Source organism: Giraffa tippelskirchi, chromosome 5, assembly GCF_054371585.1.
Source record: "Giraffa tippelskirchi isolate mGirTip1 chromosome 5, T2T-mGirTip1v1.2.pri, whole genome shotgun sequence".
NCBI lineage: Eukaryota > Metazoa > Chordata > Mammalia > Artiodactyla > Giraffidae > Giraffa > Giraffa tippelskirchi.
The window spans coordinates 193,107,047-193,129,659 of record NC_137279.1 but is presented as its reverse complement, the minus strand read 5'-3'; the positions used below and the strand labels follow the sequence as shown (position 1 = coordinate 193,129,659).

The window sequence follows — 22,613 nt, the reverse complement described above, 5'->3', positions numbered from 1 at the left end:
TGGTTTGCAAAACTGGGAGGAAAAGGAATGGAGAAAGGCAGGAATGTCCCGGAGGGGAGGTCAGAGGCAGGACCGTGCTGAGGATTCCGCCGAGGTGGGGTCACCCTGGGGAGGCTGTGGGCTTCCTTCTGAGCCTCCCAGTGTCAGGCGGGGCCATGGGGAGTGAAGCAGGTGCCACATGGCCCCCGCCCGCCAAGCTGGGATTGGGACCTCGGGACTACAGTGCTTTTGAGGGCTAAACTGCCAAAGAAACCAAGAGCCTAGGGCTAAAGAGTCTGTGACTGGAGACCTGAGAACAGCCATGGCAGGGAGGAGGCTGAGGAAGCCGGTCAGCCCCACGGAGGGCTTGGCCAGGAAGATGGGAGGACGGGCCCTTCCCAGGGCACAGCCGATGGCTGCGGAGAGCCCAGGACTCAGGGGCCCGTGCCCACGCCGTGGGGGCCAGCGCTGCTGCAGGCAGAGCTCCTGGGCCTCTGCTTCTCCCCCACAGGGCTTCCGGTTCACCACGGCGAGGGACCGGCCCTCCTGCTCCAAGTATCTGGGCCAGAGGAGCCACACCTGGCCCTGGTGCCCGAGAGCCCCCTGAGAGCCTGGGCCTCGGCCAGGTGGGGTCAGGTCAGCTCCCTGGGGGTGGGGTTGTAGCAGGGAAGACAGTCACTGGGGCACCTGTGACCGGCGGCTGGACGCAGCGGCCCCAGGGAGGCTGGCCCAGCACCCCGTCCTCCAGCGCCTCAGCCCCTGTGCAACAGGGGCTCTGTGACCGGGTCTCGCCAGTGGGTCAGCTGACATGTCACTCTGGGGTTCCAGCGTGTGAGCCTGGGGGAGACCCTGCAGCACTGAGGGGACCCACAGCAGAGGTGCCGCCCCAGGAACCCAGCCCCGTGGGCGGCCAGGAGGGGCCCAGGTGCTGCCCCTGGTCACTGTGTCGCATCACTCCCGGCACCCACGGCTTGGCTGTGCTCTGGGGCTGTGCCCCCCCAGGGGAGTCCAGCCCCACCTTCTCCTGCGCCAGCGAGGGCCACAGCTCCTCCGCTCCATCCCCCCAGGTCACACTCACGCCCACTGCCCACCTCTCCCTTTACTCCAGTTTGGGGGAAAGGCTCACAGCGAGGGTGCTGACGTGCCCCTGGCCTTGGTGTCTGGGGGTCCTGGGGGTGGCAGAGGGGCTGGGGAGGTTGGGGGCAGCCAGCGGCTGGTGCTTGGACCCAGGGGGGCCGCAGGGCAGGATGTGGGGCCTCCTGGTGCAGAGCAGGATGGTCAGGAAGGGCTGGATGCAGGCGAGAGCCCCAGCCCCGGGCAGCCCCCTCCCTCCCCGCTTCTGGCTGGAAGCCTGAGTCAGAGGACAGGGCTATGACCAGTTCCAGACCCCACGCCACGGCCGCTGGGCAGCTGTGCAGGACAAGAGCCGGGACGGACAGGCCAGAGGCAGTCTGCAGAGTGGAGGTTTAATGGGACAATCGTGGTGACCCCGAGCAGAGGTCCCCCGGGGGCCCAGCTCGAACCACAGGGGTCCCCGGGCCTCTCCCAGCAGGGTGGGCCTAGAAACAGCACCAGTGCTGCCTGCTTTCCTGCGTGTTATTGCTGTCCTGGCCGCGGGCAGCCCCGGGACAGGCTGTCCTGTCCCACTGGCCCCGGGGCCTGGGACCCTGAGTTCCTTGAGGAGCTAAGGCTTTCCGGGGCCCCCATCCCCAGGGACGTCCACCGTCTCTTCGGCACCCCGTCCTCCACAGGGAGGGCGTGGGCATGTCTGCATGCTGGTCCCTCGGGCAGGGACCGTGGGAGGCTGCCGGCCCCGGGGGCGGAGGGCGGGGCTCCAGGGCTCCGTGGAGGCAGGCGTGCGGGGCAGGCGCTGCAGCCCAGGCCCTCCCGGCAGACAGAAGGCACAGTGTGGCAGTCGCCGTCGACCTAGGGCAGCGCCTGGCAGTCAGTGTTGAGACAGGAGGGCCCGCAGTGCAAGAGCGCTTGTGGGGGAGGATGGGTCCACGGGCCTCAGTCGGCCCTGGGGGGGCCCTGGCAGAGCCCCCCGGGCCAGGCCCGGGGCCCAGAAGGCACAATCGTGGTGTCTGGGAGGTGAGCGCTAGGCAGACACGTTGACGTCCCTGAGAGAGATGGTGCCGCCCGGGGCCTCATCCCCGAGCAGCAGGCCCGGCTCTGAGTCCGCTGCGGCCCCGCCCGGCTCCGCGCTGGGGCCCAGGCCCTGTGACAGGATCTGCTGGATGGTCCGCCGCAGGTTGGGGTGCAGCCGGCCCTGCGTCTGGTAGAAGACCTCCAGGGCGAAGGACTTGAGGGCGCCGGTGCAGAGGTCCTCGTACAGCGGAATGGTGTACATGCGCGACATCTGCGGGCGGCCGTGGGTCACAGGGCGCCCCAGCCCTCCCCCAGCCCCCCCCCGTGTCCTTCCCTCCAGGGGGCTCGGGCTACAGGGGTCCTGCCAGGGCTCAGGCCTGGGGATCCAGGGACCCTTAGGCCTTAAGGAGCTCAGATGCCCCCGGCCTCCACGCCCTGGGGCGAGACCCCCGGACTGTGCTCCCAGCTTCACCACTGGCCTTGCGCACAGCATCCCTAAGGTGTGCTGGGGTCTGGGCCCCACCCCATTCTCTGGGCCGCCCAGCCTGAGTGGCCGGGTGGGTGGGAGGGCAAGGGCCGCCCAGCCTCAGAGGCTGGGTCAGGGGGAGGGCAGAGGTCACCAGCCTGAGTGGCCGTACCTGGCTCTCCAGGAAGCGCCGGACCCTGTGGAGGTCGGGGTAGTAGTCGTTGCGGACCACGATCTGCAGCCAGCGGATGCGGATCTCGGCATTCATGGAGTCCAGTAGTGAGGAGTAGCACTTGGACAGGCTCATCACCACCTCTGTTGGGGCCACGGCAGGTCAGGGCCAGCGACCACCCCTCTCCTCCCACCCCGGCAGCTGTGGGACTCACCCTGGGGCAGCGGGGACCCGTCCAGCAGCCGGTCCAGGAAGAGCGCCGTCTGGAAGGTCCTCCACTTGGAGATGTCGATGGCGCTGGCGGAGGCGGCCGCCTGGTCCAGGGGCTCGGCGGTCCACAGCTGGAAGAGGGCCTCCACAGGCCGGGTCAGGCTGGATCCCTGAGACAGGTCCGGCTCGGCCAGCGGGGGGCCTGTGGCATTCAGCCAGCGCTCGAACTCCAGCCCTGCAGGACAGACGCCCTCCTGGGTTCCCGAGCAGGCCTGCCCAGGAGACTGCAAACCCCAGGGGTGTGCCTGGGGGAGACCCTGCCAGGGTCTGGGAGCCCCAAGGGCAGGAGTGGCCTGGGGAGGCTGGAGTCGGCTGCAGACCCTGCAAGCCACGGGTGGCTTCTGGGAAGGGGGCACAGAGAGCCGGAGCTGGTGGCCAGGGATCCCCTGCCCGCCCGTGTCTCCCGGGTAGAAACAGGCGCCGTAACAGGCGGAGGGGCCAGGGTGGGCAGCACCGCCCTGGGAGAAGGCTATTCCTGCTTTAGAGCCCCGGAGCCTGGGCAGCTGGGGGGGCAAGTCCTGCCATCCCTGCCGCCCAGACCCCTGGAGCACTTCCCAAACGTTCCCCAGCACAGGGTCCCCAGTCCACAGCTCACTGCGCTACCACAAACGCTGACTTCCCCTGAGACGGCAGACCCTTCTCTGCTTTGGCCTAAGCCCTTGGACCCTTGCGAACAAGCCAGCTGCCTTTAGCCTGCTCTGAGGCAAACTTCTCTCTGCTCCTGGGTCCCGCCCCAGGCCCCCGGCACGGTTTCCGTGGCTTGCTGGAACTGCCTACTCAGCTCTGCACGTATGCGTGCTCAACCGCTGTCACGTCTGACCCTGTGCAACCCCGTGGACTGCAGCCCGCCAGGCTCCTCTGTCCATGGAGTTCTCCAGGCAAGAACACTGGAGTGGGGTGCCGGGCCCTCCTCCAGGGGATCTTCCCGAGCCAGAGTCTCCTGTGTCTTCCACGTTGCAGGGATTCTTTACCCACTGAGCAACCTAGCCCAATTGCTACCTCCTCCAGGAAGTCCCCAGGGCCCCTCTGGGCTGGGAATCACACTCTCCTCTCTGTTCCTTCCACGTGGTCCAGCCTAAGTTCCACACCAACCAGTGAAGGTGGCTGCTGGTCGGACGGAGCCCCCACGCCCACTGTTACACCCCCCGAGAGGCTGAGGGCGGGCCGGTGTGGACACACAGCTGGTGGGGGTGGGGGGGCCGCACCTGCCCGGCAGTCCACGCTCTGCTCCTTCAGCTCCGGGAAGAAGGTCAGGAAGGAGTCCAGCAGGTCCTGGGCCACCACGCTGGTGAACTTGTACTTCTCCACGTAGGCCTGCGGGCGGAGCGGACTCAGCAGGCCTGGGGGCTGGGTGTGCCACTGTCCCCCTCCCCCCAGAGCTGGGGCCAGCACACACAGCGGGAAAGGGCCCTGCACCGAGGAGTCTGAGCAGGGGAAGGCAGGGCCAGGGCGGGCGCGCGGGCGCCCACGGCTGCTGCAGGGGCCTGCCAGGCGGCCGAGGCTGGGAGGTGGGAGAGCCAGGAGGCAGCAGCCCGCATGAGAGCCCCACTCACAGCCCCCACCGCTCCAGCCCCAGCCCGACCCCCGGGAGCCAGGAGGGGGCCGAGGAGTGGACTGCTCACTCGGAGAAAGTCGTCAAAGCGCTGGGGGTCCCCGCAGAGCTGGGACAGGTAGTACACGAAGCAGTAGCCCTTCTCATAGGTGAACAGGTTCATCAGGTGGCTGGGGTTCACTCCTGCGAGGGAAACCGTGGCTCTGGGAGGCGCCCCGACCCGCCTGGGTCCCCGGGGGTGGGGGTGGGATGGTGGTGGGGCGCTGCAGGGCAGGGGGCACTCAGGGCCCCGCTGCTCACATCTAGACACCCCGGGAGTGTGTATGTCGGGGGGAGGCTGCCCTGCTGGGGGGCCCTCCGTGGAGACCTCGGGTCCACACACTGGGGTGACGGGTGCTCGGCGCCCTCGAGAGGCGGCACAGGCTGAGAAGGGAAGCCCCCAGTCCGGCGTCCGCAGAGAAGCCTCATGGGGACTGCACTGCATGGGGAGCTCCTGTCTGCGCTAGGCTGGGCTGAGCCGGGCCGGTGGGGGGGCCCCGACGTCTGCGGGTGACGCACGCAGGGCTGGGCGGGAGCGGGTACCTGGCTCCAGCTTGACCTGCAGCTTGCTGACCGGGCTGTCCTCTCCGAGAAGCTTCATCTGCCTGTGCAGGGCGTCCAGGCGGAAGGCTGTCTCCAGACAGGTGAAGGCCGCACCTGGACAGGCGGGGGCGAGGCCGCTGCCCTGGCTGCTCCCTGCCCTAGGCCCCACTGAGCTGCCCCCTGCCTCCGCCCCCCGCGGGACACACACACACACACATACACATGCGCGTGAGCGCGTGGCAGGGGGACCGCAGCCTGGGACCAGCCCCGTGCACGGGGCCTCCTGGCCCCGGCGCTGCCTACACATGGTCCTCCCCCCACCACCTTGACCCAGGGGACCGCGCACCGTGGGTCTCCGTAGTGATACGCCGCTGGGCGTAGGTGGCCAGGCCCTCGCTCAGCCACATCTCCTCCCACGTGGCGTTGGTGACGGCGTTCCCGAACCAGCTGTGGGCCACCTCGTGGATGACATCAATGACCAAGAACTCGTCGCTCTCCAGGATAGAGGAGATGATGAAGGTGAGGCAGGGGTTCTCCATGGCCACGATGGGGAAGGACGGGGGCAGGAAGACGATGTCATACCTGCCAGGGGCCAGGGGTGGGGGGGCGCCGAGTGAGCCTCCTGGCTTCCCCTCCCGCCGCGTCTCAGTGGGCTGTGGGGGGGGCGCATGCCCTCTGACCCCTTGCGGCCGGCCGGGCTCCCAGACATACCTGCCCCACAGGTAGGGCCCGTAGAGCCGCTCGGCCGCGCTCAGCCACTGCTCCACCGCGCCCGACAGCTTGCTGGTGGCCGTGGGCAGGAGGCACGGCTCGGCCCACACGCGGCTCCTGTTACGGGGCAGACGGTGGGCGGGGGCCAGCAAGCCGCCGGCCCACGCCCCCATTGGGCCTCCCCTCTGCTTCTGGGCGTGAAGACCCCCTGTGCCTTGTGTGGGCTGTCCCACCACGTGGGCCCTTCCTGCCGCGGGGCCGGCCCGTTCACGCGCCGTCTCGGAGCGCAGAGGACCCGCACTGGCGTGAGGGTGTGTCTGCGGAGGTACTGCCCAGAAGGACCCGCACAGGGCACCGGGACGAGAGGACCCGGGGGAGGACGGTCCCCTAGGCAGCGACAGCCAGGCAGGGGCAGGGCTGGCCCCACCGCGCGGGGCCGCACAGGGCAGCCGCGGATGCAGGCCAGGCCCTGGGCAGCAAGCAGGAGGCGGGCCTACCTGGGCCCGATGTCTGCAGGCTGGAGGTCCCCGGCCACGAGGGCCACAAGGTAGGCGGGCACAGGGTGCTCCATGTGGAAGCGGAAGACGCCCTCCTCCTCCACGTAGCTGCTCTGCGTGGCGCTCATCAGGACCTGCACCCCCGACGGGGCCTGCGTCCCAGGAGGCCCCGCCCGTCAGGACACCATGTCGCCCACGGGGAGCCCCGCGCCCCCGTCAGGGCCACCCCGTGTCCCTGGTGGGGACCCCACAACCCAGTCGGCAAGCCCCATGTCCCCGCGAGAAGCCCCATCACCCGGGTCAGGCAGCCACACCCCTAGGGAGCCTCCCGTCCCCGTCACAGGGACCTCCCCCATGCAGTTCGGGGAGCCCCCAGCTCCTGCCCGCACAGCTCTTGTCCCAGTTGGGAGTGGAGGCGGGGCTGGGGGGCTGCCAGGAGCCCTGGGACCCGGCCGCTCCGCCTGCCCCCTCCCCTCGTCGGCGTCCTGGGGCTCAGGCTACGGCGAGGACCCCGACGTGGGCAGGCTGCACTCCTTCTCGGATGGCAGTCTGGGTGGCAGCTGGGGCCAGGCCCAGGCAGGAGCAGGGCCTGCTGCTGGGCACTGACCTTTACCACGGCCGAGTAGGTACACTTGACGGCGGGCGTGTCGAAGCACGGGAAGAAGGAACGGTTGCAGACGGAGTGGCCCTGGGTGAACACGAAGGGCTTGGCGCTGCCGTAGGTCAGCTCTGGGTCCAGCCACCAGATCTGCAGTGGGTGGGGGGCCAGGGGTCAGCTCCGGCCGGGGGCGCCCTCCTCAGGACAGCAGGCCGAGCCCTCTAGGAGACCAGAGCTGCAGGCGACGGCCCCGGTCTGCCAGGGAGCCGTCCTTCAGGAGCTCCGGCCCACCACTGCCCCCAGGCTGCCCAGGCCAGCTCAACGCTCCCCTTCTTAATGCCGCCAAGCATCCCGATGTCTCCAGGAAGGGCGGCTGGAGTCCCAACCAAATCTGTCCCTTACGTCCTCTCTGCCGGGACAATGTGGTCACTGAGGCCAACTGGACGGGTCTTCAGTGACCAAGCGCACACAGGTCCTCCCAGGGCCGTGATGGAGGCGCCAGCCCCTGAGAGCAACAGGCCCGAGGACAGCAGCCGCAGTTGCTTGCCGCTGGGGACCCCAGACCCAGGACCGCCACTGGGGGCTGTCTGTGCCGAGACCCCAGAGGTGGGGGGCCCCAGACCCAGGACTGCCGCTGGGGGCTGTCTGTGCCGAGACCCCACCAGACCCAGGACCGCCGCTGGGGGCTACATGTGCCGAGACCCCACAGGTGGGGGACCCCAGACCCTAGAGTACGTCCAGGCCTGCAAGGGTGCCTATCCAGTGTCTGCAGACAGCCAGGCCACTATCAGCCTTCATGGACTTCTACAAAACTTCTTTTTGGCTTCTATGTCTCTGTTCTCTGCCCGTGCAGAACCTGCGGCAGTATCTTCCTTTTCTGCTGACCCCTAGGGCTGCCCTAGATGTTCAGAAGGCCTGTCTGGGGAGACTGTTCAAAAATGCAAACTCCTGGGTCTGGCCACAAAGTGCTGGGGCTGGGACCTAGGAACCTGCATTTCACCCCTCACCACCCCCAACCCCAGATCCTGGGACAAGCGGTCCCTGGCTCACACTGGGGACAGGTCCCTGTGGTCAGGCTGCTGGGAACAGGGTGAGGCCAGCAGGGTAGCCCGTTGTGGGCCCTGGTCCAACCACCCTGCTCATCTTAGGTGGACCAGACACACGGGCTCCGAGGTCAGGGAGAACCATATCCTCTGTTTTCACGGCGGTGGTGGGAGCCATGCCCGCCAGCTGTCAGAGTCCCAGAAGGCCCCTGGCAGGCAGCAGGGGCCAGACTGGCAGGGCAGGGGCCAGGCGGGCAGGGCAAGGGCCAGGCAGGCAGGGCAGAAGCCAGACCGGCAGGGCAAGGGCAAGGGCCAGGCTGGCAGGGCAGGGGCCAGGCGGGCAGGGCAGGGGCCAGGCCGACAGGCAGCATGGCCAGGCGGGCAGGGCAGGGCCAGGCCAGCACACCTGCAGAAGCTCACAAAGGGGTGAGATGGCAGCTGGGGGCTCCTGGGAGTCGTGCAGGAAGCCCGCAGCTGTGTGTCTGGCCTAGGCTCTTCCTAATTTCTCCTTGATGGCTCCTGGCCTGATGCCTTTCCGTCACCCTGTCTATCACATGCCACGGCAGTGACAGATGGAACCTCCTGGGGCCTCCCAGAGCTACTTGAATGTTGTGTGTTGGGGGGTTACTGTCACAAATGTGCTGTCCACACAGGGGCCCAGGAACCCCCATGCTCCATCCTGAAAGCCCCCCGGCGGTGGAAGGGTGCTGTCTGGGCTGCCCAGCCTTCCTGCCGAGCCCCTGGGCGGCGGGCGCTCCATGTCCAAAGCCTGGCAGAGCCTGTGTGTGTGTGTTGGGGACGTGGGGCGAATCTGCCGGAGCACCCACCAGCCCCCAGGCGGCCTGAAGCATTAGAGTTGCTCCAGGCCTCTCGGGCTCCCACTCCGGTGGGTCTGTCCCTCTTGCCACCTCCAGGGAACAGTCCTCTGAAGCCCGGGTCACACGGAGGCCCTTGGTCACAGTGCCAGGCTCTGGCAGATGCATGGCTTGGCATGTGCTCACCAAAAGCTGCCCCTGTCCCCAGGCAGGGACCCGTCCCTGCACAGCTGAAGGGAGAGGCTTCCCTGGCGGCACGCAGTCCCCTGTCCCCGGGACCCGGGACCAGCACCCGGGGGCTCACTTGGTCAGGGCTCCTAAGGGATCCCCAGGCACCAGCTGGGAAGCCCCGCCGGCGCCTGTACAGGACTCCGGGGCCGGCTCGGGGAGAGCCGGGCTGGCCCCCTCTGCAGGTGTCGCAGGCGCAGCGCCCCCAAGAACGCCCCCCTAGCCCGGCAGCACGGGGAGAGGCCGCCCGGAAGCAGGACTCACGGCGGGGGCGTCGGTCGAGGTGTAGCGCAGGATAACCTGGAAGGGCTGGTGTGCCTGCAGTTCAGGCGGCAGCGTGACGGTGAGCGAGGAGCCATAGTCGGTGAACGGGTCCACCCTGAAGGCCAGCGGGCAGCAAGCGGGCTCCGCGCCGGGCGCCTCGCAGAAGGCGGGCAGCGGCGGCGGCGGTGCGGGTCCCGGCCCGGGGGCGGCGAAGGCGAAGGCGCAGGGCGGCTCGGCGGCGGCGGCGGCGGCGGTGGCGGGGGCGCGGCGGAAGGCGGCCGAGTGCAGGCGCAGGGCCGGGTGCGCGTCGAGCACGAGCGCGCGGGGCGCGGGCCGCCGCGCGCACAGCTCGAGCACCAGGCAGCCGGCCAGCTCGCGCGCCTCGGGCCGCAGCTCCAGGCCCAGCTGCAGGTGGCGGAGGCGGAAGAGCTGCGCGCTGGAGGCCGACGCCACGTCCAGGGCGGGCGGCGGCTCGGGCGGCGGGCGGGCGGGCGCGGCCTCGGCGCCGGGCGCCTTGCGGCAGCAGCACTGCGCCGCCATGGCCGCCGCGCTAGGTGAAATCCATGGGCGGCGGCCGCCCGGGGCCGCGGGGAGCGGGCGAGGGGCGCCGGGCGCCGGGCGGCGGGGCGCGGGCACAACAGGAAGTCGCGCCGGGAGCCGCCCGGCCCGGCCCCGCGCCGTGCGCCGCCCCGCTCCGGCTCCGCTCGGCCGCCGCCGCCGGGGGCGCTGTGCGCGGGGAGACGGCGGCGCGGGGGCCGCGGGCGCCGTGCCGGGGGACCGGGGCGCCCGCGGCTCAGTGAGTGGGGAGACCGTGAAGCCGAGTGGCAGAGAGCGCGGCTGGGGGCCGTGAGCCCGGGGGCGCTGTGCGCGGGGCTGCGACCGTGGACCAGGTGCGATGCATGGGGCCGGAGCAGCCGCCGTGTGCCGGTGGCCCCGGCACTGGGCTGGGGGAAGGCGAAGGCGCGGGGACCCACTGCTGGGACACCTTCCAGAGCCTCAGACCTGGAGGAAGATGCAATGATTCCCATCCCCCTGGCCCGCTCCCCTGTGAGACCTGTGGTCTGTGTTATGTGGCATGTGGGGCGTGGTGGTGGCTCTGGAACCTTGAGACTGTATCCTCAGATGTGTGAGGATTGAACACACATCTTCTTAGATTGAAATTAAGTAGAATTAGAAGTTCAGGTCCTTAGTTGCACTAGCCTTATTTCAGGGTCTCCATGTGTTTGGAGGGTTGTGTCAGGCTAGTGGGGCTTCCCTGGTGGCTCAGTGATAAAGAATCTGCTCCCCAATACAGGAGATGCAGGTTTGATCCCTGGGTCGGAAAGATCCCCGGGAGAAGGAAATGGCAACCCACTCCAGTGTTCTGGTCTGGAGAATCCCATGGACAGAGGAGCCAAGTGGGCTATAGTCCATGGGGTTGCAAAGAGTCAGACATAACTGAGCAAGCATGCACGCATCAGGCTAGTAGCACCATACTGGACAGAGCAGGTATTTCATCATCAAAGTCCTGCTGGACTTTGCTACCTTCAGGGCTGTCCGGGCCCTGGAGGATGATTGTTCAGGAGGTGAGTGCTGGGCAGTCACGAGACCTGGCCTTCCTGTCTCATTCCACTCTCGCCCAGGCCTGTCCAGAGGCTTGGGCCTGAGGGGATGGTTGCAGACCAGCGAGGATGCTCAGAGACCAGCATTGGGTGGGTCTCAAAGCCATGAACGAGAGGGGCCGCCAAGGTGTTGCTCTCCTCATCGTGGGAGAATTTGGGTCCTTAGGGAGCTGGGACCTTTGGGCCTGGAGTCACCCACCTCTCTCCCTGATCAGTGTCTGCGCAGGTGGCACAGCTGGGGCCTGACTCACGCTGCACTCGACCTCGATGGCATCCCTGAGGGGTGTTTAATCCTTCTGGACTCAGTATCTCCATCTGTCACTCCTGTGATCCTGCCTGCTCTCCTCCTTGGGGGCTGGGCGGGGGGGGGGGAGCATGGGGAGATGGCCGAGCTGGAGGACCCATGTTCACGGAGTCAGTACCCGCACTGAGGCATCTCTTCAACTTGCCCCGTGTGTCATTTTAGCCTCGGGGACACAAGCTCCTATCAGGGCCCCAGACTCACCAGCCAATTAGAGGAAGGGGTTCAGCCCTGCATCCGAGACTCAAGACGGGAGAACTGGGGTCTGATCAGTCCTCAGTGCCTTCAGGGGGCCCAGCGCCTGCCCAGAGGCCAAGGGCAGAGTGTTTAGATGGCACTCCCGGCATGACCAGCCTTTTGGAGCCATCCTTTCCTCTCTCCCTGCCAGTGGGGCTGGGGCTGGAAGACCATCAGGGACTGTGTGTGGGCACCCACACTGGCCTGTCCTAAGCACCTGCAGGCAGGCCTGCCAGCTCCTTGCACAGGCTAAGTTAACCTCAGGGGGCTTCTTGCCCTCCTGGTGCCCTAGACTTCGGGAGCAGGAGTTGGGTCTCGTCCCTTCTCTCCTGGAGGGCCCTGGGCACAGGACTGGTGGGGTAGGTGCAGTCTTGTAGGTCTGGAGGAACTGTTACCACTCCTCCCAGGGCTGTGCCTTCCACTCCACATTTTTATAAGGAACCAACACAAGTCAGTCTTGAAGGAGCAAACAGATCGACTTTGCAGCACTAAAGCAGCCCACCGAGGCACTGGTGAACTGTGAAGGGCACCGTGGTCATCTCCACTCTACCTCGTCCGTCCTGCAGAGGACGGTGCCTTCGGTGTTGGGGGTCGGGGGTGCTGACAAAGGTCCAGGGTGGCTGCAAAGTACCATCCTCCCCCAGTCCACCTGGAGGAGAGGAGCCGGGAATCTGTGACTGCCGGAGGTGGGGTTTCTCCCATAGGAATTTTCATACACCAGCTTTTTAAAAACATTCTTTTATTTTTTGGCTGTGGTGGGCCTTTGTTGCTGCAGAGTCGTGGTGGCAGGGGCTACTCTTCCTCGCGGTGCGTGGGCTTCTCACTGCGGTGGCTTCTCTTGTCGTGAGAAGAGGCTGTAAAGCACAGGCCTCAACAGTTCTGTGCTGCACGGGCTTTGTTGCCCCGCGGGATGTGGGATTTTCCTGGACTAGTGTCCCTTGCATTGCAAGGTGGAGTCTTAACCACTGGACCACCAGGGAAGCCCCATACACCAGCCTTCGGATGGTCCAACCCTGACTGGCTTGGGGGGCGGATGCGCCTGCACCCAGCCTTTTCCTGATGGACACAGACTGGGTGGCCCCGTTCAAGAATGCAGGCACCGGAAGGGGAGCGGGTCCCTGGGACAGAGGTCCGAGGCATGCCTGGGCCTCTGGTGGCAGGCAGACTCAGATGGTTCTCAGAATGGAGCTGGGGGACAAAGGCCTGGCCTGGCTCTGACATCCTTGCACCCGTGTCACCCGGGGCCACGTCAGCAGGTGAGGGAGTGTGCCAGCAAGGGTACCACGAGCACACAGGGAAAAGATCTGGGCTCAGGTCCTGGCTCCTGACCTCCCAGCTGGGCAAACCACTCAGCTCGCCTGAGGTTACAGATGGAGCTGCTGCGGCCTCACCTGCCACATGGAGACAATGGCAGGAGCTTGTTTACAGGCAGATGGAAAAGCAACATGAGCTGTGAGGGGCCTGTGGGGAGTAGGCGGCAGCTGGCAAGCCCTCCATAAAGGTGGCAGAAGTCGGGTTAGCCACCAGGAGCTGCAGTCGGGTTATGACGAGGGCTGTGGCTCTTGGAGATGGGCGCTGCTGATGTGTGGTGCTGCGCAGGGCTGGGTGCTGACCTGCAGGGGGTGGGGTATGCTCTGAGCCAGGGGCCATCATGCTGGCAAACCAGGAGCAGGGAGGCCGGAGAGGATGAGGCCCCCTTCACAACCACCCCAGGGTCTCGCTCACAGGGCAGGCTCCCCAGCTTCACCCTTTGTTGTCGGAGGTCTTCATCTGCAGGTAGGATGCTTCCATCTGGGACACACCTGGACAGGAGGCTGAGACCCCACTTAGCCAGTTGGGGGGGCCTCAGGCACAAATCAGAGTTGCTCTGCTTGGTGACTGACACTTTTTGGGGGGGCAGTGCTGTGCTGCTTGCAGGATCCTAGTTTCCCGACCAGGGACTGAACCCAGGCCTCAGCAGTGAAAACATCAAATCCTAACCACTAGACCTGCAGGGAACTCCCTGACCCTGACTCTGAAGGGGCAGCAGGGCCTTGCTGTGCTGGGACTCAGCCCAGGACTCCGGGGTCGTGCAGGAGATCATGGAGGGCACAGCACAGTGCAGGCAGGGCCGCTCGGCCCTTCAGGATGAAGGCTCCACACACCCCACGAGGGGGACCAGGACCTGAGGCACCGGCTGAGGGTCAAGGGAAATGATAAACGCCAACTGCACTATTTGACCCATTATTTTGTTATGTGTACATTTGTATGTGTTAACCAGGGACTCATTATCTGTAACTCGTGTTATTAGCCATTTTTTCCTTTACTCTCTCCCCTTTATCTTATTTAAGGAGTGTTGAGGGTGATTAATTTTCTAGTATAGTCTTCAGGCTGTAGGATGCTCAGGTGAGGTGCCTCTGAACCAGAGTAATCAACAGCTCAGATACATGGGTGGTCAGTGTGGTCTGGGCCTGACCTTGGCTGAAACTGGGAGGTCAGTAAGGTAGGAAGTGGGTGTGGGCACTGAGAGCCCCAAGGAAGCCCAAGTTGAGTGGTCTGTCACAGAGCCTCGAACCCGCACCCGTGTGTCACAGCAGCTACGAGTCTGTTTCGGAAAGCCACCGTGGCCTGAGCTGGTGGCAGGCTCGAATGTGGAAGGAAGCCAGGGTCGGGGTGGCAGGTCCTCGTGACTCCTGTGGTTTCCCCATCTCCTGACCTTGCCTCCCCGCCCTCCACCTCTCTGTAGTAAATGTCTTTCTGGCTAAGTTTTCTCGAGTGGTTTTGATGTTCCTGATCAAGCCCTGTCTAGTAAGCCGGAGGTCCAGGGGAGGAAGGGTTCCCCAGTTCTCTACGGACATACCCCTACACTAACATCAAACGGGGACAAAGAGCTTTGGGAAGCTGCAGGAAATGAAAACTCCGTGAGACGCGAGGCAGGAGAGGACGGCCCAGCCTCCCGTCAGTGCATGAACTACGTCTTCCCACCCCGAGGATGCAGGAGACCCCCGAGCGTCCTGCTTTGGGGTTGGTTGGTCGTCCTGCAGGGCTGACCGCTTAGGGCTCACTCGGGCCCGAGGGCTCCCTGGGCAGGAGGGACCGCGACTGCAGGGCCTCCTCGTACTTCTGGAGCTGGGACCAGAAGCCCGGGTTGGGCTCGGCCACTGGGCGGGCGCTCTTCACGGTCTGCAAAGAAGAGGCTGCAGCTAGACCCCCGCGCAGCGCTCGCAGCGAGGTCCACCGACGCCCCGCCCCTCCCGGAAGGTCCCGCCGCTCCCCGCCGGAAGCCCCGCCCTACCCGGAAGGCCCGCTCCAGGCTGAGGCCGCGGTGACGCATCAGGTAGGCGGTGCAGACGGCGGCCGAGCGGCTGCGGCCGTGCTTGCAGTAGACCAGGCAGGCGCCGCCGGCGCGCACCGCGGCCTCCATGGCGGCGCAGGTGGGCTCCAGGTGCGCCAGCAGGTCCTCCGCCGGGTCGTCGAACACGGGCACGCGCAGCTCGGCGACGCCGGGCGCGCCCGGGCCGGGCTGCTGGCGCGAGACGTTGACGCACAGGGTGACGCCCGCGCGCGCCAGCGGCTCCGGCGCCGCCGCGGCGCGCGCGCTCCCGAGGAAGAGCGAGGGGGCGACGCGCACGAAAGGCGGCGGGGGCGCTGCGGCGGCCGCGCGCCGTCCGGTCTGTTCCGGGTCCATGGCCGGCCCCCGGGCGCCCGGCCTGGGTGTCTTACTTTGGGCGGTCGGGTGGCCGGCCGACGCCCCCGGCTCCCTCAGGCCGCCCTTCCCCCTCCCGGGGCGGGCGTGCGGGGGCGGTCACGCCCACAAGGCTCCGGCGGCCGCCTCATTGGCCAGGTCTGGGCGGGCGAGGCCTCCTCTGATTGGCTGACGGTAGGGGTGCGGCCGTTAGCGTGGTCATCTGAAGAGTCTGATTGGCCGCAGAGATGTGGGCGGGTTCAGGTTCCTGGGTTGAATGGGCCCGCACCTGTGCGGGAGGCCAGACCCGGGCTGGTTGAGAGGCGCGAGGTCTGAGAGCCTCCCTCTAGCGGTCCTGGCGAACCGTGAGGGTTCCAGCTGGGCCGGGCAGCGGGCGGCCGGCTTCTCAGGCTGTGGCTCACGCGCTGAGCCAGGGGTCCTGTCGCAAAGTCTCATCTGGGCACTGACCAGTCATTACTTCTCTTACAAGTGCATTTGCCAGGTGAGATGCCCCTGCAGTTCAGCCGCTCGGTAGTGTGCGACTCTTTGCGACCCCATGGACTGCAGTAGGCCAGGCCTCCCTGTCCATCACCAATTCCCAGAGCCTACTCAAACTCATGTCCATCCATCCAGTCGGTGATGCCATCCAGCCACCTCATCCTCTCGTCCCCTCCTCCTGCCTTCAATCTTTCCCAGCATCAGGGTCTTTTCAGACGAGTCAGTTCTTCGCATCAGGTGGCCAAAATATTGGAGTTTAAGTTTCATCATCAGTCGTTCCCCTTACTACAGCTTTATGTTTATTCCTTAATGTTCTCTGCTTCCTAATAAATCGCCCTGTGTAATTTCTGCATTTTATTATATTGTAAAATATGGTCATATAAAATAAAGCTACTTACCCTTAGCATTTCCATTTTTCATACACCAGTATTTCTGTGGTTTTTCTTATTTTGGGGGTTATTACTGTAGCTTTAAAGAATTACACAGTTGCCACTGAAGACCTCTTCAATAGATTTTTCTGATGTCCAGTGTCTTTCAGGGGCTGGTTTCACTGAAAATTAACTGTCTTGCAGTTGTGTATGCATCTAGTTATTGGTGTTTCAATTCTATTCTGATAATATTGAAACATCTCTGATTTTCAATCTGTTGGACCAGAAATTCTTCTCCAGTGTAGGGATCCCCAGCCTCTGGCCCGTGGGCCAGTGCCTCCTGTCAGATCGGTGGCAGCAGTAGGTCAGAAGTAAAGTACACAAGAGATGTAACGTGCTGGAGTCGTCCCAGACCACCTCCAGCCCATGGAAACCTGTCTTCCATGAAACTGGTCCCTGGTGCCGAAAAGGTTGGAGACCACTGCTCTAGTACACTGCTAACCAACCCCCCCCCCAACACACACGAACACACACTACTCGTAAAATGAACCTCTGCAGTCTTGCTGGGTGACCTCCGTTCTCTCCATTCCAGCCAAAGCTACCAAGCTTGGTAACTGTCAGATATTTTTTGCCACCTAGGGCTCTCCCTTGAGCTGAAGATTGAAATGTTGGCCTGTAACCAGTTTTCACTGGCTGTAGGTCCAGACGTCACCTACTTCCCAGCGTCCGTGTCTCTTTCTGTGCCCTAAGGAGGAATTCTGACTTTTCCTGGATGGGATTCTCATTTCCCATTTCCCCGGAGTTCACAGGAGCCATCCAGCTAGGTGGAAGTACCGGTCCCCCAGCTCCAGAATCAGGCTTCTGATGACACTCCAGTCAGTGACATCTATCCCCGTGATTGCTTTAGGACAGGGTTGGGCTGTTGTATGAACCAAAGAGGACTTCCCGGTGGCTCAGATGGTAAAAGTGTCTGCCTACAATCGGGAGACCCGGGTTCCATCCCTGGGTTGAGAAGATCCCATGGAAAAGGAAATGGCAACCCACTCCAGTACTCTTGCCTTGAAAATCCCACGGACAGAGGAGCCTGGTAGGCTACTGTCCATGGGGTCACAAAGAGTCGGACACAACTGAGTGACTTCACTTTCACTTTCTTTCATGAACCAAAGATGGCAGAGGGGCTTGGAAACCTGTCTTCTCCTTATGACCATAAAGGGAAGCCAGCCTTGGATGAAACCACATGGAAGAAACTGTCCTCAATGACACCTGGGCACTGAAGCAAACCAAACCTGAAGAGCCTCCAGCTTCTGGACTCTGGTTTCCTGAGCCAGCCAGTCATCCTTTATTGTTGGATGTCTGAGGTGAGTTTTCTGTTCCAAGGCCTTTTAACTGATAACCTCACACTCCTTTCACCACCTTGAGTTAATGAATGGGTAACAATTCATGCTGAGTATCTCAAGTCCATTCTCTCCCTTGATGGCTATGTTTGTTTACAGGACACTCTCTTCTGGACTTGGCACCATCCTCCTGCAGGGAGCCTTCTGGCCTTTCTCACTGTAGCCAGAATACACTTTTTAAAGCATTGAGTTTCTGAATGTTGGTCCTGACTCAGCAGGTCAGCAGGATTCATTAGGGTTGTAAAGGAAATCAGTCCTGAGTATTCATTGGAAGGACTGAGGCTGAAGCTGAAACTCCAATACTTTGGCCACCTCATGCAAAGAACTGACTCATTTGAAAAGACCCTGATGCTGGGAAAGATTGAAGGCGGGAGGAGAAGGGGATGACAGAAGATGAGATGGTTGGATGGCATCACTGACTCAAAGGACATGAGTTTGAGTAGACTCCGGGAGTTGGTGATGGACAGGGAGGCCTGGCGTGCTGCGGTCCATGGGGTCGCAGAGAGTCGGACACGACTGAGTGACTGAACTGAACTGAAAACTTAACTGAAGATTCTCAGGTTGGGCATTTTTTTCAGTCAAAACCAGCTGCCCACTAGGCCTTGGCCCAGTGGCTCTCAAAGTGTGGTCCAAATTTCAGCAGCATCTGGGAACACGGTAGGAATGCACATTCTCAGGGTCTGTCTAGTCCGGACCTGCTGAAGCAGAAGCTCTAGGAGTGAGACACGGGAAGCTGTGTGTTGCCACGTGCTCCAGTGATTCTGATACAAGATGAAAATCGAACCGTGATTTGGTGAGTGTAAGAAGTCATTTAAGGCTTTTCTCTGTGGGTCAGCAGAGGCTCTTGCGCAGTGCCCTTGGTCCTGGCTGTGCCTTCCAGCTCCCCTTCCTTTTTTCCTGGGGCCTTAACAGCACTTGAGAAACAAGCTGCCGAAAGAATCCTTCTGGAATTTTTAGAAGATTCCCCCGTGAATCCTTTCCAGTTGTCTCACATGCAGCTAATTTGATAGCAGCTTTTAAAAGTGACTTTTGGTGACCTTTCAAAGCCTTCAACTGAATTTTAATAGAAACACCGCTCTCCTGTCCCATCCACACGTCATCAGTCATACCTCACTAAGTTTCATAACTAAGATAGGTTCAGGCAGCATTTTCAGGTTTCCAAACACTATCACTGGTAACATGAGCAACTAACATGCTGAAAACCAGTCGTCCTAAAAGTCAGTTTGCTGAAATTTTATCAAGTCTACCAATTCACCAAAAACTTTTAAAACTATTATTCTTGAATATTGTCAATGAATATTAACATATTGTTCCTATGAAAATTTTCCATTTGGATATACTTTTTAGCATCACTGTAGGATTTGTATCAATTTATGGAAATAAGAGTTTTTAATCTTTGTTTTTTAAAAATACCAGTGCATATATTCTTATGAACATAAGCAACATTTCAGCATTTTATACTGTGTTTTTCCCAGTTTATAGAAGCTTCCAGAGCACCTTTTCTTTTGTGGCCACATTTTAGTATTTAGAATTGCTTTGTCAGTCTTCTGAAATTGTAAGGTTTGCTAAAACAAATACTGTTAGCTGTTGTTTATGGAGATTTTCATGTGAGTTGCCTGGGGCTTCCCCAGTGGCTCAGTGGTGAAGAATCTGCCTGCAATGCAGGAGGTGCAGGAGATGCTGGTTTCATCCCTGAGCAGGGAAGATCCCTGGAGGAGGAAATGGCAACCCCCTCCAGTATTCTTGCCCGGGCAATCCCGTGGACAGGGAGCCTGGCAGACTACAGACTGTGGGGTCACAAAGAGTCGGAACCGACAGAGTACAGCACAGTATGTGAGTTTCCTAGAATCAGTGTAACAAAGAACTGATGCTTTTGAACTGTGGTGTTGGAGAAGAATCTTGAGAGTCCTTTGGACTGCAAGAACATCAAACAAGTCCATCCTAAAGGAGATCAGTCCTGAATATTCATTGGAAGGACTGATAATGAAGCTGAAGCTCCAATACTTGGCCACCTGATGTGAAGAACTGATTCATTGGAAAAGACCCTGATGCTGGGAAAGATTGAGGGCAGGAGAAGGGGACGACAGAGGATGAGATGGTTGCATGGCATCATGGACTTGATGGGCATGAGTTTGAGCAAGCTCCAGGAGATGGTGAAGGACAGGGAATGCTGGCGGGCTGCAGTCCAGGGGGTCGCAAAGAATCAGACACGACTGAGCCCCTGAACTGAACTGAGCAGAATGTAACAAAGCATCACAACCAACCAGTAGGCTTCAAACAACAGAAATGCATTTTTCTGTGTTTTGTCTGCAAATCCCCGTCCTCGTGAGGACACCAGTTGTTTGGTCTTCACTCAGTTACATCTGTAAAGACACTGTTTCCAAATAAGGTTCATTCTCAGGGGTTAGGACTTCAGTTTATCATTTGGGGGCCACTGCTCAACCCACAACACGTAGTATGCTCTAACAGGAAGTTTAGGTGACTTTTTCTTTCTCTTTTCAGAAACAAATTTTAAAGGTGGCTCCATTTGTCTCTGCTCAGCTTCACCAGCGACAGCTGGAGCAGGGCAAAGAGGGGACGTGAGGGGAGGGATTAAGCGGTAGAGAAGGGCTCTAGGAGCCCAGGTGGTGCTGAGGGGCTGAGAGGAGAAGAGATGAATTGGGAGACAGACTGCAGGGTAGGGGGAGAGCCCCCGGAACCCTGGGGTCCGGGTACAGCCACCTTCGGGCCACTGCAGCTCGCGGGGGCGGCCGGGGCATCAGCTGTTTTCATCCCTTTCTGCTGTCCTAAGAAGGGGCGGTCTGCGCCTCCAGAGACCCCTCTTTCCAGGAAGCCGCGGAAAGCCCTCCCGCTGTTCCCCGCTGCTTCTAGTCCAGTTCCCTGAAACGTGCTCGCTTCTGTTCTGAGAGCTCCTACTCATCCCCCGAAACCATACCTAGGCATCTTCTCCCCGTAAAGGCTCCCCCATGACCCCGGCTGCCCCCGATCTTGTCTCCTGCCAGGCTGTGAGCTTGGGGCCTTCCATAAACACTAACAGAGCCACTACCCGGTTCTGGAGTCAGAGAGGCTTGATCCAGAGGCCGACCCACCGTGCCCCGCTTGGCCTCGAGATGGGTGTCCTAGTGGAGACGGCCGGCCCGGGCTCAGCAAGCCGGGAGTGGGAGTCTCGGCGGGGAGCGGGAGCCGGCGGCCGGGGCGGGGGTGTCTGTGAGGTCACAGCAGCGAGCCCTGCCCCGCCGGGACGCCAGGGGGTGTGGCCCTGGAGGGGCGGGGCGGGGATTGGCGGAACCCAGGCACGTGGGCGGTGGCCCGGTCTCCAGGGAAACCTGACTCTTCTGCACCCTGAGCGGTGCAGAGTGCAGGCTGGCCGGCGCGGCAGCGCTGCGTTGGCCACAGTCTTGCGCGGACCCTGTGCGGTCGGTGAGATCTCTCTGAGCTTCGGTGCGGCCCTGTTAGGGGGATGAGCGGGGCATACCCGAGCTCCGCGGAGGCGGCGGGGGGGACCTGGCGCGTGGGCCCCACGCCCCCTGGGCTCGGCCCGCCGTTCTCCCTGGGAGGGGCGGAGAGGAGGTTTGGGGCCCGACGTGAGTGAGAGGCTGTTTTATGTGCGGGCTTGCGTGGGGACCGCGTCCTCGCCTCCCCGTCTCCCTAGGCCCTCAGGGGAAGGAGGGGCCCGCTGTCTGTGGCCCAAAACGTGGCTCTAATTTAAGGTCGCGGGAGGGTGGCCCAGGCTGTCTTCGTTGGTTTCAGGGACACCCTCCGGCGTTGGAGGAGGTTTCCCTGGGGGCGGGGGCGGTGGTTCCAACAGGATCCGGGCGTCTGCCGTGTTAGGGTAGGGGTCCTTGTTTCTCTGAGGCGCGCGGTCCGGGCGCCCTCCAGGAACCCCGAGGGAGAATGTGGTTCCCCGACTTTGCTTCCAGGTTCAAAGAGGAGAGACATGGAATATCCTTCTTCCTTGGTCCCACATGTCGAGGTCCCAAAGTTTGGCAATTCTGAAAAGCAAGTGGAGGAGGGCGGCAGCGTGCCTGCGGCCGCCGCCACCCTAAAGAGCTCCATGCTCGGCGCCAAAAGGTGTGGGGGCCCTCCCGCCAGGATGTGGAATCGGGCTGGCCCCTCTCCTTGGCTTGTAGACGGCTGTCCTCTCTCTGAGTCTTTACTCCGTCTTCTCTCCGTGCATTTCCCTGCATCCAGACTTCCCCCTTTTATTGATATAAGGACCTCAGTCACACGGGGCTAGAGCCCGCTCCCATGACCTCTAACTTGATTATTTACATAAATTGGTTGTTTGGAGACAGTGTCTGTGAAGATTCTGACTCCAAACACAGTCACACAGCCAGGCCCTGGGAGTTAGAACTCTGACATGTGAATTTGGGGTGCGGAGTGGTTGGGAAGGAACACAATTCATCCCACAGCTACAGGTAAGAAAAAGGAAAACAAACCAATTCTGAGCCCCCAGACTTTATCATTGTTGCTTGAGAGTCTCTATCCTTCCATGTGGTTATTTAGACAAATAAGCCATGTTCACAGCAGCCGCGTCCCTTCGTCATCCGGCAGGTGCTTTGTTAAAGTGTCTGTGGCTCGTGGCTGGCCTCTGAGGGCCAGCTGGTGGAGGGGCTCAGAGTCTGAGGGCTCCTGTGTGTGTGCACCCCAGCCAACCCAGAGACACCCCACTGCAGCACCCCACAGAGCCCTTCAGAGTTGGGAGACAGGTGGGGCTGTGTGTGATGGGCTAGGCGCGGGCCCACTCTAAGTCGGGATGGGTACTTTGAGACAGTACTTTGAGCAACAAAGAAGCAACCTACCCTGGTGCATGCTCTGCCCCTTGCTGTGCACCCACCCCTGGCAGCATCCTCCCGTCTGTCTGTCCATCTTGCTGGTCGGCTTGCTGTTTTTCAAGCTGCTCTTGGATCCCCCCAGGCCTGAAGCTCCCTGTCCTTGTCCAGATGGAATGTCAAGCCGAGGAGAGAGGCCCCCAGACGAGCCCCCCACCCCCAGTGCACAGCTGGAGTGGGGCAGCCGTCGGGTTCCAGACAAGCCCCCCAGTGTACAGCCATTGGGTTCCAGACAAGCTCCCCTCCGCCCCAGAGCACAGCTGGAGTGGGGCAGCCGTCAGATTGCAGGCAGTGGGGCTGCCCTGGGCTGCAGAGGGCACAGCAGCCCTCACTCTTGTCAGACAGCTGCACATTTGCTGCCCTTTCCACTTCCTGCGTGACCCTGAGCACGCACCGCACCCCCGGTGCCTCAGTTCCCCTCCCTGGAGAGCAGGGACAGCCGCCCGGTCGGCC

The 22,613-nt window shown here is 62.3% G+C and overlaps 2 protein-coding genes and 1 long non-coding RNA gene across 5 annotated transcripts; all 3 read right to left on the bottom strand.

The window, feature by feature from the left end:
• Positions 1 to 1,424: 1,424 nt before the first annotated feature.
• RNPEPL1 (arginyl aminopeptidase like 1) lies at positions 1,425 to 9,912 on the bottom strand. 2 transcript variants are annotated; one of them, XM_081492125.1, is made up of 11 exons: positions 9,266 to 9,912; positions 6,921 to 7,065; positions 6,318 to 6,469; positions 5,821 to 5,937; positions 5,456 to 5,603; positions 5,110 to 5,223; positions 4,598 to 4,710; positions 4,181 to 4,289; positions 2,920 to 3,150; positions 2,706 to 2,848; positions 1,425 to 2,338 (listed from the first exon to the last, which is right to left on the bottom strand). In XM_081492125.1, exons 1-11 carry the CDS (start codon positions 9,803 to 9,805, stop codon positions 2,078 to 2,080), a joined length of 2,073 nt encoding a protein of 690 aa, XP_081348251.1. In that variant the 5' UTR covers positions 9,806 to 9,912; the 3' UTR covers positions 1,425 to 2,077. The 2 variants fall into 2 exon arrangements, with proteins under 2 accessions (XP_081348251.1, XP_081348250.1); XM_081492124.1 differs by having other exon boundaries at positions 5,456 to 5,691; positions 6,925 to 7,065.
• Positions 9,913 to 12,126: 2,214 nt separating this feature from the next.
• Positions 12,127 to 15,172, bottom strand: DUSP28 (dual specificity phosphatase 28). Of its 2 annotated transcripts, XM_081492136.1 has the most exons (4): positions 14,679 to 15,172; positions 14,449 to 14,566; positions 12,796 to 13,017; positions 12,127 to 12,258 (listed from the first exon to the last, which is right to left on the bottom strand). In XM_081492136.1, the coding sequence occupies exons 1-3, from the start codon at positions 15,069 to 15,071 to the stop codon at positions 12,827 to 12,829; spliced, it is 702 nt and encodes a 233-aa protein (XP_081348262.1). In that variant the 5' UTR covers positions 15,072 to 15,172; the 3' UTR covers positions 12,127 to 12,258; positions 12,796 to 12,826. The 2 variants fall into 2 exon arrangements, with proteins under 2 accessions (XP_081348262.1, XP_081348263.1); XM_081492137.1 differs by having other exon boundaries at positions 12,127 to 13,017.
• A 4,423-nt stretch (positions 15,173 to 19,595) lies between these two features.
• Positions 19,596 to 20,473, bottom strand: LOC145506782 (uncharacterized). Its single transcript, XR_014054330.1, has 2 exons — positions 20,264 to 20,473; positions 19,596 to 19,702 (listed from the first exon to the last, which is right to left on the bottom strand). It is a non-coding gene; the product is annotated as an uncharacterized LOC145506782 (long non-coding RNA).
• Positions 20,474 to 22,613: the final 2,140 nt, after the last annotated feature.

What these genes read in the sequence shown, in the direction of transcription:
- RNPEPL1 (XM_081492124.1), bottom strand. Translation starts at nt 9,805, where the DNA reads ATGGCGGCGCAGTGCTGCTGCCGCAAGGCGCCCGGCGCCGAGGCCGCG. An exon ending in CCTGCAGACATCGGGCCCAG is followed by an intron (nt 5,938 to 6,317) that starts GTAGGCCCGCCT and finishes GCCCCGTAACAG; the next exon opens with GAGCCGCGTGTGGGCCGAGC. An exon ending in GCAGGTCAAGCTGGAGCCAG is followed by an intron (nt 4,711 to 5,109) that starts GTACCCGCTCCC and finishes TTTCCCTCGCAG; the next exon opens with GAGTGAACCCCAGCCACCTG.
- DUSP28 (XM_081492137.1), bottom strand. Translation starts at nt 15,071, where the DNA reads ATGGACCCGGAACAGACCGGACGGCGCGCGGCCGCCGCAGCGCCCCCG. An exon ending in GCCTGGAGCGGGCCTTCCGG is followed by an intron (nt 14,567 to 14,678) that starts GTAGGGCGGGGC and finishes TCTTCTTTGCAG; the next exon opens with ACCGTGAAGAGCGCCCGCCC. An exon ending in CAGGGAGCCCTCGGGCCCGA is followed by an intron (nt 13,018 to 14,448) that starts GTGAGCCCTAAG and finishes CACCCCCTGCAG; the next exon opens with GTCAGCACCCAGCCCTGCGC.